Source organism: Cynocephalus volans, chromosome 10, assembly GCF_027409185.1.
Source record: "Cynocephalus volans isolate mCynVol1 chromosome 10, mCynVol1.pri, whole genome shotgun sequence".
Lineage (NCBI taxonomy): Eukaryota > Metazoa > Chordata > Mammalia > Dermoptera > Cynocephalidae > Cynocephalus > Cynocephalus volans.
The window spans coordinates 77,986,417-78,002,538 of NC_084469.1; the positions used below are offsets into that span (position 1 = coordinate 77,986,417).

At 32.2% G+C, this 16,122-nt stretch overlaps 1 protein-coding gene across 13 annotated transcripts in view; it reads right to left on the reverse strand.

The window, feature by feature from the left end:
- CHD9 (chromodomain helicase DNA binding protein 9) overlaps positions 1-16,122 on the reverse strand; it is a 179,429-nt gene that overhangs the window by 73,619 nt on the left and 89,688 nt on the right. For all 13 annotated transcript variants that reach the window (XM_063113136.1, XM_063113144.1, XM_063113143.1 and 10 more), the window contains 8 exons: positions 14,521-14,667; positions 13,530-13,598; positions 13,212-13,267; positions 12,233-12,350; positions 9,162-9,248; positions 8,789-8,926; positions 6,516-6,637; positions 2,957-3,200 (listed from right to left, as the gene is read on the reverse strand). In XM_063113136.1, coding sequence (XP_062969206.1) covers positions 2,957-3,200; positions 6,516-6,637; positions 8,789-8,926; positions 9,162-9,248; positions 12,233-12,350; positions 13,212-13,267; positions 13,530-13,598; positions 14,521-14,667 — 981 coding nt within the window. The remainder of the gene's footprint in view (positions 1-2,956; positions 3,201-6,515; positions 6,638-8,788; positions 8,927-9,161; positions 9,249-12,232; positions 12,351-13,211; positions 13,268-13,529; positions 13,599-14,520; positions 14,668-16,122) is intronic.

Consider the following 16,122-nt stretch of genomic DNA (forward strand, 5'->3'; position numbering starts at 1 on the left):
TAACGGCAAGAAAACCAGAATGGTTGAAATCCAGTGGGTGAGGCAGGGGGTGGAAATGAGACAGGTTGAATAGGGACTTGAAACTATGGTAAGGACTTTGGTTCTTACTCTGAGCAAGAAGCTACTGAAGGGGTTTGAGAGAAGAAGTCCCATGATTTGATTTATATTTTATAAGAATCCCTTTGGCTGTTGTGAAAATAGTCTGAAGAGGCCAAGGACAGTATCATGTAGACCAGTTAAAAAGCTGTCATAGTAATCCAAGCCAGAAATCATCATTGGAGGTCATGAGAAGTGGTCAGTTCTAAATATATTTTTAAGGTAGAGCCAACAGAATTTCTTAAGGGACAGGTATGGAGTGAGATAAAGAGAAGACTCAAATTTGAATCTAAAAATTTTAGCTTGAACAACTGGAAGCTGGTGTTACTATTTACTGAAATGAGGAGGCTGAGGATTTTGGTTTTATACGTGTTAAGTTTCAGATGTCTATTAGATACATTCAAGTGCAGATGTTAAGTAGGCATTTGGATATGACTCTGGAATTTAGAAAAAAATTTAGAGTTAGTGATAGATTTGGGAGTTACCAGCAGTACAGGTGGTATGTAAGTTGTGTGTGTGAATGAAATCTCTGATGGAATGAGTAAAGATATAAAAGAGAAGACTGGGACCTAGTTTACCCCAAAGGTTAGATTTAGGGCAGAGAAGAATGTATCAGTAAAGGGGCTTGAGAAGAAATAAGTAGTGATATAGGACAGCATGAAGTCCTAGAATCTAAGTGAAGAGAGCACTTAAGTGGGATTTGAAAACATAAAAAATTAGGTATTAAAATAAAGAAGGGTTAAGAATGATGATGTGTTCTAATGTAGATTTTAATTAACCTATTTAATTTTAGATTAGTTCATATTGACTGCATACATTGGCCATTTGAATAATAGTTCCAGTAAAATATTATTAAAGTAGTCTAAATCTATGGCATTTATACAGCTCTAAAAATCTGGGATATAATATATTCACTTAAGTTGACATCATAGTGTTTAATAACAAGGGCTCTTGAGCCTAACTGACTAAAGTTTATTAATCCCAGTTTTGCTCTGTGGTTTTAGGGCAATCTATATAACTTCTTTATACCTCAGTTTCCTCATGTGAAAAATGGGGATAATATTTTCTATTTTACAAGGTTGACATTACAAATATTAAGTGAAATAATATATGTAAACTGTTTAGTATAATGCCTGGCACATGGTAAATACTCAATAAATATTTGTGGTTATTAGTGTTATTACTTCTGTTGCTTTTCCCAGGGCAATGTGAAAAATTTTAGCATAATTTTACTACTAGTGTGATTTGAAGCTGTTTGATAACTTGGAAAAAGTGGAAGTTAAATATTCAATTAGTTTATATTTAAATATATTTGAAAAGTTAACTCAGTTATTTCTATATTGAAAGTACGACTCTATTTATCTCACTACATGAGACATTTTTATCTTTTGAAATTTAAAACCTCTTCATATAATATACTTCGAAAATCTATAACATTTACCATAAAAATATAATATTTAATATATATTATTCAGTTTATTACACATCAAGAATCTTTCAGCTTATTGGCTGCTACATTTATGCCAAACTCATATGACACATATATTAAAATTGTAACTTTATTAAAAATCTCTTAAAGTCTCAAGTTTTAGTTGTGCCTTCTGTAAAAAATGAGAGGATTGAACTACACCATTTTTATTGACACCATACAGCTCAATTCTAGAATGTATGATTAAGAATGATCAACACAATGGAAGAGAATCAGACTATAGCCTAAGATGTCATAGACTCCAAAGGTGCAAAGGTGATAGTTTTTGACTGAGAAATAACTGAAGGATTATATACATGCTTAATCTCATATAAATGTAATTGTTTCAACCTTTGAAGTAGGAGGGAAAATGAGGTTGCAGAAACAAAATCAGTTTATTCATCCATTTTCAGCCTCAAATAGGTAGAAAATCAGTTATAAATAGTAGGAAAAAGTAGAAGGTTATGCACTTCTATCGTATCACATGACCTGGCCATGTATTATAATAATCCTTTTAGAGCAGAAGAATATGAGTGAAAGAAAAATAAATATTAAGATGCTATTGAGGTACAGTGCCAGGCAATAAACTTTTTAGAATTAAATAATGTGTGAATTGTGTTTATTGGCTTTATTTCTTTAAAGATTTTTTTGTCTAAAATAATTCACATTAATATTCAAACTACAATTAGGCACTTCATGTTTTTTAGTCTTAGTTTTCTTCTTGAAAATTCTTTCTTATGTTGTTATATCATAAATACATATGATCTATGTATTTAGGAGAAATAGGAAATCCCTTCCTGAAGAGTAAGTAGCCAAAGTAAAATGGAAAATATGCCTCTAGGATACAGGGGAGAGGAAAACCATCAAATTACCAGAGAACTGTAATAACCAACCCTAAGGACAAAAAGATGGAGGTATGCCTATATCAGTACACAAAAGAAACAAACCAAATTTTAATAACATCTAAAATCAAAATCCATTGAACATGAAATAGAACCTATGGTCTCACCTCAATAGCCATTTAAACCCATGGTGTTCACTGACGATTTAAATTTTAAGAAAAGAGAAAAAACTGGAGGACAATCAAAGAGACAGTTACTATTCTAAAAATAAATTTAATGTACAATTAAAATAACTATTCTAGTTGAAAAATTAAATCTGTACATTTGTATAAATCAGCATATTCATGTACAGTGAACTAGAGCATTAAACTGACTTTTGTCTTTGTTCTCTTCACATATTCAAATTTATTGTAAAATAAATATAATGAATAAAAGAGCTTAAAATAAGATCTAAAAAGATCTATCCTAAATTTAAAAGTAATTGGTATATAATGCTTATCTTTTTCAGCCCTGACCATTCAAATAATAAACAAGATCATTAATAACACACCTGTGAGTCCCTGAAGTACATTTCATATTGCTGTATCATTTGTCTGCTAATCAGGCTCCCATGATAAACCACAACATTAATATCAGTCCATGTACGAAATTCTCTCTCCCAGTTTGCAATAGTAGAAAGTGGAGCAATAATCAGGAAAGGTCCTTTTATACCAGTCAGAAGGATTTCATAGAGGAATGTAATGGATTGAATGGTTTTGCCAAGACCCATTTCATCTGCTAAAATGCAGTTTCGTCTGAAACAAACAAATACATTATCCATGCGTACATTGGGTTTTTCTGTATACTACAATGTATAATATTTCAAAGATAAATATATAAAAATAATCAAAGATAAAAATATTTGCATTTATAAAAACAAAAGTTGCTGAAGTGCAGAGTAGGCTCAAGATTACAATTTTATTATAATCCTGCAAAGGGAAAACTAAAGATTTTTGTAGTTCCAAAATAAAGATACCACCCAGTAGATGTTTGGTTTTTCAAAGAGTGAAAAAGGCAAGAGCAAGGCAAACTAAATATATCATTTGTTCAGGAAGCATTTATTAAATACCTTCTATATCTCAGGACAGTATAAGATGGGATACAAAAAAAATAGAACGTGTTCTCTGCCTTCCAGGGGGCTTGTATCTATTAGAGAAGCAGACATGCAAATAAATAAATAGTCATGCAATGCACTATCATACTAGCACACATAAAGCACTGGTTTTCAACCATGGCTGTGCATTAGAAGAGCCTACTACAAAGCTTGAAAAAAAACCACAGATATCCAGGGCCCTCCCCTATATATTCTAATTCAGTGTGTATGGAGTATGATCAAATCAGCTGTAATTTTTAAAACAAGTTCCACAGATGCTTATGACATGCGCCCAGTTAAGAATCATCAGTATAAAGTTTACTATGGAAGCTCACAAGAGTAAGCATCAAACTCTGGCCAGAAGAGATGAGAGAAGACCTCCTTCACAGAGGAGGACAGTAAAGCATAGGATTTTGCCAGAGTGCACAGCAAAGGAGCAGAAGTGTAAAAACATGATCTACTGGAAAACCAAAATGGTTTAGAGGGGAAGGTAAAGGGAAAAGAGATTATTACATAAACAAAAGAAGTTAGACATCATTCTATTATGCAATTGGAGCCCCTAAAAATCTTAAAGATTCAGGGTTAGATCCCTGCACTAGCAAGCTGCCAAAAAAAAAAAAAAAAGCCCTAAAAACAAACCTGATGAGATTAGATTTGTATTTTAAAGCTTACTCTGGTGGTATTGTGTATAGGTGACTAAAAGTTGGGACACTATTTGGGAAAGTATTGTAATAGTGCAGGGAAGAAAGTATGGGTACCTGGACTAAGAGAGGAGAGGTTAAGAGAACAGAACCGATTCCAGAGTTAATTATGAGTTACAGTGAATAGGATCTAGTCACCAAATAGATGTATGGGGTGTAGGATGACAACCAGACTTCAGTTTGGGTGACTAAATTGTGTTATTAACCAAGATGAAAAATATAGAGGAAGAATGAGTTTGATATGCAGGAAAGAGGAAACAAGATTAATTTTCAATCTGCTGTGTTTAAAGAATCACTGAGATAGACATTCGGATAGAAAGATGCAAATAGAAATATGGGCCCAGAGTTCAAGGCCTTAGTTAGAGATAAAAGCATGGGACACTTATAATATTGCTGATAAGGCACAGGAGTACAGAGGTACAGAGTGTGGCTTAGGGAAAACAAACATATAATATGAGAAAAAAGCTAAGGACAGAATCTATGGCAAGAAAATATACCATCTAAAGGGCAGACAGAAGAGGAGCCAGGCTCTTAAAAGAAATAGTCACAGAGGCACTAGAGAGGTGGGAAAAGGTCATACTGTGAAAACTGTTGGGGGTTAAAATGGGGGAAAAGTTTAAAGAAGGAAGGAGTACCATCTGCTATGCAATGCAGCAGAGAAAGCAAATTAGGGCTGAAAAATAGCTCATGGATTGGAAAATTAAGAGTTTTAGAGAAGAGACAGAAACAAAATCCAGACTGCAACAGGTTGAAAAGAGAATTGGAGATGAGGAAATGGGGAGAGCTAGTACAGTCTACTGTACCTAGATATTTGCCTAGGAAGTTACAAAAAAGGCTCAAAGTAGCTAGAAGGAAAAGCAGAGCCAAGAGTAGGTTTATCTTTTTCTTTTTATAGCTAGGTTAAACCTAAATTTGTTCATAGACTGAAGATATGGCAATAGTCCTCAGGGATGGCTTGAAGGTATGCAACAGAAGAATAAAAATGATTGAAGTGAGTCCCTAAGAAGACTGGATGAGATGGCACATCAAGAGTTGAGGTGGCAGTATTAGTCTTGGTCCCAGGCAAGGACCTTTTAACTTCTGATATGTGAGGATAGAGGTAAGTAAGAGTGGCTACAGATGGAGATACATTTCTAGGCTTTGATGTGAGGGTAGGCAAGAATTTCAATGAGTTCACTGGGCTTCTATATGAAGCAGTCACAAACAGAGAGTGAAAAAGGTAGGGTTATGATAAAGGGCTTAAAGAAAGTTGTGTAAGTTTAAAACAGGCAATGTAGGAAATGGGAAAGGTACAGATGATGGAAGGCAAGTTAAAACAAATGTTTTGTTAACTATTTTACCTGGATGGTTCTTTTGGGAAAAATGATGATTAATATTTAGAAAACATAACCCAAGGGAAAAAACACTAAGTGGGATAACAGGTCCCTCTCACTCCATTTGACTGAGTCTTTCTCTTTTATTTTGGTGGCTGGCCGGTACAGGGATCTGAATCCTTTAACACTGCACTCTAACCAGCTAAGCTAACCCTCCAGCCTCTCAGTCTCATAACTATTACTAAGGGTAACAACTCAGAAGAATCATATGAGAAGTAAAAACACAGAAGAATAATTTTGAATGAAAGTATCATCAAATTTTGCTATTAATACTAAAATTAGTGCCTTTATTCGCTCTTTTGCATATACTACTATACTTCTTTCTCAATCATGGTACCATTTTTTACTTCTTTTGCAATTATCTTTTCATATCAATAAAGAATGTGATATATTCTATAAAGCATTTTGAACAACTTGGAAAATAATTAATAAGAATGGGGTAATTCATTACTAGATCCCTATATTTTATATTCTATTCCTTATCAATTGCTGACAAACTACTTCTTTGAAGACTTCCACTAAATAATAGAGATCTATCAAATTTCTAAAGGTGTAACTTGCTCATAAGTCACTAAGTAGAAACAATTGTTGGCAGAGAGTAGTATAAGTTAACAAATTGAAAAACATTCTATAATACGCAAATGTTTTAGGACACTAAGAAAGGTATTTCAAATTTAATTAGTAACCAACATACCAACTTTTTTCTACTCTGATTGGTACACATCTAAACAAAATAATTGTAGTTGAAATCCTAAATTATAATTTATATATTTGCCTCAGTTTAAATAATAGACTTCATTACAATAACAATATAGCAACATCAGTACTTACTTAAAATATTTTGGCACATATTAAAAAAAGAAAAACGCACTAAATTTTTTTCTGTAAAGACATGCTACATACCTATTATACCAATTAAACAAGAGCCAGTTGAGTCCTTCCAGTTGATATTCCCTGAGTTGATTGCCATTTTTATAGTCCCTGGATTGATCTATTTTTTTCCAAATATTAGAAGGAGGACGGTCCTTTGTGGGAAAACAAAGAATGAATAATGTCTGTCAGATGTTTAAATCTTCCATACATCTTATTCGTGGCAAAAAGCACTGCTTTAAAAATAAACCTAGAAGCATAATAGTGTATAGCATGATGATGAAATTTTCATTAACATTTAAAAAGCAAAATTAATTCTACACACATTCTTTCAGAATACTGAAGAGGAAGGTATTCTTCCCAACTCAATCTATGAAGCCCTGATACCTAAACCAAACAAAGCCATTACAAAAAAAAAAAAAAAAGACAAAAAAACCCCTAACAACCACCCCCCCGCAAAACTACAGACCATTATTTCTCCTGAATAGAGATGCAAAAATTCTTAACAAAATTTTACCAAATGAAATCTAACGATACGCAAAAAGGGAACTACATCATGATCAAGTGGGGTTTTTATCAGAGATGGAAGGTGGGTTTAAAATTGAAAATTAATCAATGTTGACCAATAGATTGAAAAACAAAAATATGATCATCTCAATAAATACAGAAAAGGTGTTTGAAAAATTCAATATCCACTCTTAATAAAACTCTTATCAAATTTTGAATAGAAGAGAACTTCCTCAACATATTAAGGCATATTTATAAAAAAGCCAGAGATAACATTATACTTAAAAAGTCAAAGACCAAATACTTTCCCCCTAAGATCAGGACCACTTCTCTTCAACATTGTACTGCAGGTTCTAACAACCATAATCAGGCAAAAAAAAAAAGAGATAAAAGTCATCAAGATTGAAAAGAAAGAATTAAAACTGTCTTTATTCATAGAAAATATGATTCGTCTATGCGGAAAATCCTGTGGAACCTACAAAAATGCTAAACTAAGTAGTGATTTTAGCAATGTTGCATAATATAGAAAAGTCGATTGTATTCAATATTGCAGCAACAATCGTCAATAAATTTTTTTAAAAAACAATAACCATTTTATAATAGCATCTAAAACATGACATATTTAGGAATAAATATTATGAAAGTTGTGTAAGACCTCAATATTTAAAATTACAAAACACTTCTGAGAGAAATTAAAAGAAGAGCTAAATAAATGGAGATATACCATGTTCATGGATTAAAAGACTCAACATTATTAAGTTATTAATTCTTCCCAAATAGAACAATAGATTCAACACAATCCAACCAAAATCCTATTGGTGTTTTGTAGAAATTGACAAGCTGATTCTAAATGTATATGGAAATGCAAAGGACCAGAAATAGACCAAACCACTTTGAAAAAAGAAGAATAAACTTGGAGGATTTACACTGACTGATTTCAAGACCTACAGAAGTTGCAAAATCAAGACTAGTAGAATTGATGTAAAGATTTTTTTAAAAAGTCAATGAAACAGAATACAGTAGATAGCTCAGAAACACACCCAAAGGCATTTAGTCAACTGATTTTTGACAAAGTTGGAAAGGCAATTCAATGGAGAAAAGAGAAGTTTTTCAACAAATGGTGCTATGATTAGATAACCATGAGTAAAAAACAAACTTTGATCTATACAGTGCACTACACACAAAAACTAACTCAAGATGGATCACAGACCTAAATGTTGCCTAAAACTACAAGATTTCCAGAAGAAATTGGGAGAAAAATGTTTGTGAACTTGAGTTATGCAAAAATTTCTTAGATACACCAAAAGTATGATTCATAAGGAAAAGATAGATAAACTGGACTTCATCAAAATTAAGAACTTTTGCTCCAGACTAGAGCTGGAAATGATATTATTGATATTTAAGTGATCTGAGAGAAAGAGTAGTGGAAAACTTTTAAATTAAGAGATGAGGTAGAAGAGTTAACTAGAACAATTTTTCTGAAGGGAAACTTGGAAGGAAATACTTGTCAAAATTTTAAATGTACAGACTCTCTACCCAAGCAATTACACAAATTACACTAATTTATCTTACAGAAACTCATACAAGGGCTTAATGTTCAATGCAGAATTGTTTATAATAGCAAAAAAACCCCCCGAAACTGGAATATCTACTAATGGAAGAATAGCTAAATTAGTGTGCATATGAAATTATGTGGCAATTAAAAAGTACAGTACTAATTGTAATAATATAAATACATAATATTAATTAGAAATTCATTAAGCCTGCTAAATAATGAAGCTGTTAAGATAGGTTCTTACCAAATGTCTTGTGTCAGGCCTTGAAGCTTGCAGTTGTTCAAACTCTTCTATTTTTGCAAGATCTACATCTTCTTTTAGTTCCCAAGTACTATCTTCATATGGCAATGAGCACCACTTTACTAAGTAGTAAATAACAGGCTGTAAAAAAATTTTTTTCATTTTACCATTTGGAAAAAGAGAATAGTAAAAAATAGTTTAAACATACTAACCTACTTCCATAAAACAAATGAAACTTTTAACTTAAAAAATTTTTTTTTTATTTTTTGGTGGTTGGCTGGTATGGGGATCCAAACCTTTTAAAAAGTACAAGGTTTGAATATCTGGAAAATTTCAGGTTTTTCTTACTTAAAAAATATTTCTATCAAATATTTACCTCACCGGTATCCTTATCTTCACAAAAGGAGACTTCTAATACTCTGTCTACTTCAACATAGTCTGGGTTAAATGGTTCTTCTTCCATCTAAAATTAAAAAGTAGCTTAATTAATAATCTAATAAAGAAGTGAAAAGATAAAAGACAAATTTATCTTTCACTTTGTTTCACTGTGGACCAAACACCTAAGTTTAATTTCAATTAACTTTCCAATAAATGGAATTCATCCAGTTTAATTACCCAAAAGATATCTAGGTTATCATAATAGCCATGTTATAAATAATAAAACCAACCAAATAGCACTAAAAAATAAGGTACTCTAGAAGTAAGTTACTCAAGTAAGTTACTCTAGAAGATACTTTCCTTAAATATTTCCTAAAACCAGCCTTTATATCTTCTCTTTGTTACCTTCCTCAGGTTGTAAGAGTTGAACACCAATCACCCCACCTGTAGGCTTATTTCTCAGTTGTATCAAACTTCACAGTTCCTGTGCTCAAGACCCACTTATCTAGCTGAATGCAAACTCTCTGCTTCAGCTTGCTAAAACTCAATTGCACACATTCACTCCTCAACCTATACATCCTCCTGTAACCAGATTAATGGTAACACAGTTCCTGCTCCATACCCTACAACCAGTTACACAAGCCAGAAATGCAGAAATCATCTTAGATCCCTTCTCTCTCTTTTTATCTCCCCCCCACATTTAGTAAGTCACCAATTTGTAAAGATTCTACTTTTAACTAAAACTCAAATTGGTTCCTCCTTCCTCACTCTCACTGCCTCACTGCTTCTAACTTGAACCTTTATAAATAACCTCCTGATTAGTCCCCCAACTACTGTCTTGCCTCACTTTAATCTGTTTCTTACATTGTCACCAGAATTATCTTTCTCAAATACAAACCTCACATATTGCTTCCTTTCTTAAAATCCTTCATTGACTCTCCCATGTTTGAAGATCAGGTCCATATGAGTTTTGGACAGAACCCTACCTTTTCCTCCAGCCCTCACCTCCTACTGCTTGCCACAACTTTAATCCAGAATTCATGCTCCAGAAGTACAAAAACATGTTAATCCATGTTCTGTCACACTTCCATGTTTTTACCCTCATTCTTCTCTCTTCTGACTAGATTGCTGGTCCTTCTCTTGTCTGCTTGGTGATCCTCCTCATCTCTGAAAGTCTTACTTCAACAGCCATCTCAGCTTTCTTTGTTGCTCCTCCTTCTCTGCTTAACCTCTAAACGTTGTAGTACTCCATGGCTCTGTCTTTAGTTCTCTTTACTCTCTTAAATCTCTCCTAAGTAATATTATCATTTCCAAGTCTTTATATAGAACATAACAAACAACATTGCCCAACACCAGAAGGGTAATGAGGTACTTTAAGATAAAAAAAAAAAAAAAAGAAAGAAAGAAAAGGAAAGTGGTAACTATCTGAGGTGATGGATAGGTTAATTATTTCAAAGTAATTATTTCACAAGGTATATGTATACCAAATCATCAACTTATGCACCTTAAATATATATAATCTGTCAAATATACCTCAATAAAAAAACCCCAAAACAAAACAAAAAGAAAATTCACTGGTTAAAAGAAAGAAAATCTGCTTAGCTCCTATTTCAGGTGAGAAAGGTTAGTCTTCATAAAAAATTATAGATTATTAAGTACTTCTTAAAATCTTCAACTCATTAGAAACTTCAATATCAGAGTGAACAGATAAGAGATTTTTGAGGAGCTCAGAGGATTTCCCAGCATCCATAAACTGATACATCATTAGAATCTTCAAATTTTTGAGGTGGATTTAATAATTACAAATGTAACAACAGTAACTTCATGATGGAGAAATCTAGCAGGTAGCACTTAATCAAAGTTAACCATCAGTAGAAATGGGGCAAATAAGAATCATGCACCACCTGATATGATTCACTGAGAAGGCCAAAGCATTATTTCTGTGGTGTTCTTTTAAAATGCATAACCTAAACCATGAGGAAATATCACACACCTGCAAATTGAGGAACATTCTACAAATTAAATGACCTGTACTCCTTAAAAATATCCAAGAAATGAAAAACAAAAACTGATTAAAGAAGACATGACATCTAAATGCAGTATGTGATGCTGGATTGGATTCTGGACCAGATAAACAAACAAAAATGCAAACACACGCACACATTATTTTTGCTATAAAAACACTAGTGGAACAATTAGTGAAATATGAATAAGGTCTATAGATGAGATAATAGAATTACATCAATGTTAATTCTACGTTTATGTAAGAGGCTGTATTTCTTTTTAGGAATACTGAAGCATTTGCAACTTACTTTCAAATGGTTCAGAAAAAAATGTGTGTGCATGGGGGCGAGGGGGAGAGAGCGAGAGAGCGAGATAGAGAGAGAGAGAGAATGAATGAATACAAATAATAAACCAAACACAGCAGAATGTTGACATTTGGGAAATGTAGTTAAAACGTATGTGGGAATTTGTTGTAGTATATTTTTGTAACTATTTTGTTCAAAATAAAAAGTTTAAAAAATTTTCAAATTAAAGAAATTCAGAGGAACCTAAAACTGCTCTAAAAGATAGTCTATTAAAAAAGAAAGCAAGAGAGAAAATTACAGCAGGAACGAACATCAGACCATTTAGTGAGGCCTAGAGATGGTAAATGAATTTTTCCAGTAATGTTCTGTTTCACATACACATGAGGATGGAATAGAAATATGCAATATATTTCATGAACTGAAAAATCTTCTACTTATTTGCTACAATATCCTTTTCTTTATTTGAAAAATTTTGCTCATAAATTCTTTGTGATATTAACACACCCACACTCAACTTGAAGTACTGAAGTACACAGGCTAATTTAAATATATAAGCATTATCCACCATTATGGATTATCAGTGTTCCTGTTTCAGCTAGTTTCCAAGTTAATTCTGGGGAGAGAAAAATACTTTATGTTATGTAGACAGCATTTGTATTCAAATGTCAATGCTGAAAGCCTAAGAATTAAAATAATACTTAAATTTTTGATACAACATGTGTTCAGAGTCCAACACTTAATAGTCTTATTTTTTTCTTACATCTGCAAAAAAATGTGCTCTTTGTGCTTGTCTTAATTTGAATCGTTTGATTTTCTGCTGGATCCTTTTGTCTTTCAAAAGCTGCTGTTCTGTGGCCCACTCACAGTGAAGATAAGAGCTAAAATTTTAATAAAAGCAATATATTAGAATGACATAGAGAACCATATTTTTTAAGATGTATTTTTAATCATTACATCTAATAAAAAACATACAAAATATAACCTTCAACGTCACAAACAGGCAGTTGATCATTTCATTTAATTTCAATAGACTCTGCATAGTTTTTAAAATAAAGCCATTGTGATCATTATATCCTAAGGAGAATGTAGTCTAAAGGTCTACAATTTACTGTGTTGAAACAGATCGGTGAACTGATCAAAAGTGTAACAGTGAGGTGTGATTTATTTTTTATTCTTTTCAACAGTTTTGTCATAATCAGAAAAAGCTAACTTGCTTTGAAACCAATGTAATTTTATTTAAAATGCTTTCACTGAAGTACAGAGAAAAGCTGGAAAATGTACAAAAGAACAGTAAATTATTTTCCCACAATTAGCAACTCCTATGACTTAATTCATCTATGTCCAAGATCAAAATTTAAATTTTTAAAGTCATAGCATCACATTGTGTACATCTAATACAATAACTTAAAGACCAGAAATGTTTTCTTACTCAAAAAGAATAAAATTTGAAAAGTTCAACAATACAAATATAATAATGTCTATAACTTGTAAAAGCATATTTTATAAGGACTCCTGTATTTTGATTTTAATAATTAATATTTTCTGAAAAAAAATCCAATTTTAACACAAAAGGTTTTCAAAGTTTTTTGGCTTTTCAATGATTTTTAAGTTCATGCAATTACAAATAATAAAAATTATATGCAGATAAAATGGAAAATCACAATTTTAATTTTAACTAAATATATAAACATATGTTTAACTCAATATCTTTCTATTATTTTTCTAACTCCAATACTTACTAATTCTTGTATTTTACAAAAAATTCTTCTGTATCAATCATGACTCCAGGTGATATCTAAGAAAACAAAATTGATAATAGTGACTCTTTTATGATTTTTTTTTTTTTTTTGGACCAGTAAGGGGATCACAACCCTCGGCACGGTGTGGTCCGCACCATGCTCAGCCAGTGAGCACACCGCCATCCCTATATAGGATTTGAACCCGCGGCCTCGGCGGCACCGCACTCTCCCAAGTGAGCCACGGGGCCGGCCCAATAGTGACTCTTTTAAACAGGCTACAGAATATAATGTGTAAAAATGTAATGTACCGTTACTTACTTCTGTTTTTATAATTCTAGAAGACAGTATTTTGTCTACAATTGCAGCGTCTTCTTCACTGGGATTCTCCTACAGAAGGGAGGGAAAAAATATGATGGAACATTCTAAAAAATCTTTTTGTTGCCACTTTGTATTTTTTTGAATACACTAAAATTCAACAAACATTTATTTAGCACATGTGCTGGGTACTATGTTAAATGTTAGGAATACAAAAACGGAAAAAATACATGTTGTTACTGTCTTTGTCATCATCTGCATCACCATCATGGTAAACATATTGTGACTTTTAATGTGCAAGGTATTATTCCAAACACTTTACATATATTAACTAATTTAATGTATTTTCATCTCTATTATCTCTACTACTATCATCTCCATTTTACAGAGTAGGAAATTTAGGCATAGAATAAGTATTTGCCCAAGGACTCAGCTCATTCAACTAGCAGATGAGTGGTTGGCTCACAATGCAGTAAGGGGAATTAAAAGAATTATAGAAGAGGAAAATGTGTACACAAGGCATAGAGGTGTCAAAACATGCATTCAAGCAACCATATTCATAAGGCAGAGAGGACTGAGTGCTTACAGAGAAGTGGCATTAGATGAAGCCAGAAAATCTAGACAAAGGGTTTAATACACTAAAAAGGCATCATTATTTTTGTAAGATTTAGAAAGCTTTGAGTAGTTTTCAATAGAAGAGTAATGTGATTAGACTTGTAATTTAGAAATGTTTCTGCAGTATATAGTTAGAAAGAGTTTCAGGAATATATGTTTAGAATGTAGAAAATGTGGTGACAAATTGGATGTAGAAGCAAAGGAAATCAAGGAGAGGATGAATCCCTAGGTTTCTGATTTCAATGACTCTGTTAACTAATAATATGAAACGCAGGAGGATAAACTGGAGCAGGTTTTAGGAGGACAAACAATGAAAGTATTTTAAAGAATTTGTGTCGGTTTAAAACATTTTGTAGTTATAATCCCAAATGTGTCTTACCACAAATAACTGTAAAGGCTGTTCACCAGGTAAAGGAGTTGAATTCTTTTTTATTTTTATAGAGCCTTTAACCTCTTCTTCAGACTGTTTCCCTTCTGTATCTTCTGCATATTTTTTTCTTTTAATTTGTCTATTTGATCTTCTTTTCTGTAATGAACCACAAGGTTTAGATTTATATAATTTCTTGTGAAGGAAAAAGTTTTAAAATAAAAACCCCTCAATCTGGCAATTTTGTATATTAAACTTACAAAATTATATTCAATGCTCATTTTTTATTTTTCCTTTTAATTACAGGAAGATTATAATTTGCCCTTTGCTACAGGCTTATAATCTTCTTAAAGTTACACTTCCTACAATTTCAGATAATGAAGATTAGTAAATACCTTTATTACTTTTCTTTAGAAACTACTGTTAAGAAGGATAAAAAGATATCTAATTTTTTTTAACTATTTCACATCTTGGGCAATACATATTTTAAACTATTAATACTTTCACAGTTTTGCCCAAAACCTAAAAAGTACAACAGACAAATATCGGTTAAGTAATTAATTGGGGGCATAATCCTAGAAGAAGAAATTAAATAATATTTGCCAAAATATGTGAAACTGTGTTAAGAAGAATAAAATAAAATGTTTTAAAAGAAATACACAAAATTAAAGTGTTAAATCTACCAAATAATTAAATTTGAATGAAGAAACAGTGTCTCACTAACTTTACTAGCTTTCCTTAAAAATAAGGAATATCACTATCATTAAACAGAATTATGCCTTTTAAAATATTACCTGTAGTAACAAATAATCTAAGTAACTTTAAATTAGGAATCAAATAAACATGGCTTTACTTACCTCCCTAAATTATCTAATATTGTTTCAAAAGTTTTATATCTCAAGGTGAATTTTTTAAAAAGTCACATATCTTTTGATGTTTCTACCACAAAAACAAAATCTCAGATTGATATGAAAATGCCAAAGGACTTAGGTTTACTATTCTTTACTTTCCTAAAATCTTGTGGGGTTTAGGCATCTCAGCCAACTATTCTACTGCTCAATATTTGTTAAAATTTATTCCTTCTCCCTTTTAAAATTCCATTTTCTTCTATATTTAGTAACTCCCATGACACTCCCCTAAAATGGAACCAGCAAAATAACCCATGTGTTCTCCTTTCGGTTACTGCCAATATCTTCTATTTGGCAGATCTTTCATTTACTTCCACAGCCATGACAGATGGCTGAGTCGGTGTAGCAGTATGGGGATAAAGTATTATTTGTATCCAGTATGGTTGCAGTGACCCTTAACATCATGACTTTGCCCCTTTCTCTTGTGAGTAGTGGAATATTGAGAGAAAGAAAGGCACTAATATCGTCAGCCAAATGTAGTAGACAACTCCATGCCTTATTTAGGATTGGTCACTATCTCTTGGCCATGAAGACATTCACATTTTCAAACCTCAAAGTAATACTTCTGTTAATATAGGGGATAGGCCAGTGGCATATAAAAATTATAATAATGGATTACTAGAAACCCAAATTTCCCACATCCTATCTTGAAAAAGATATGAAATATTTATTGTTCCCTGGCTAGGGGGTAAGGTGGATTCTACAG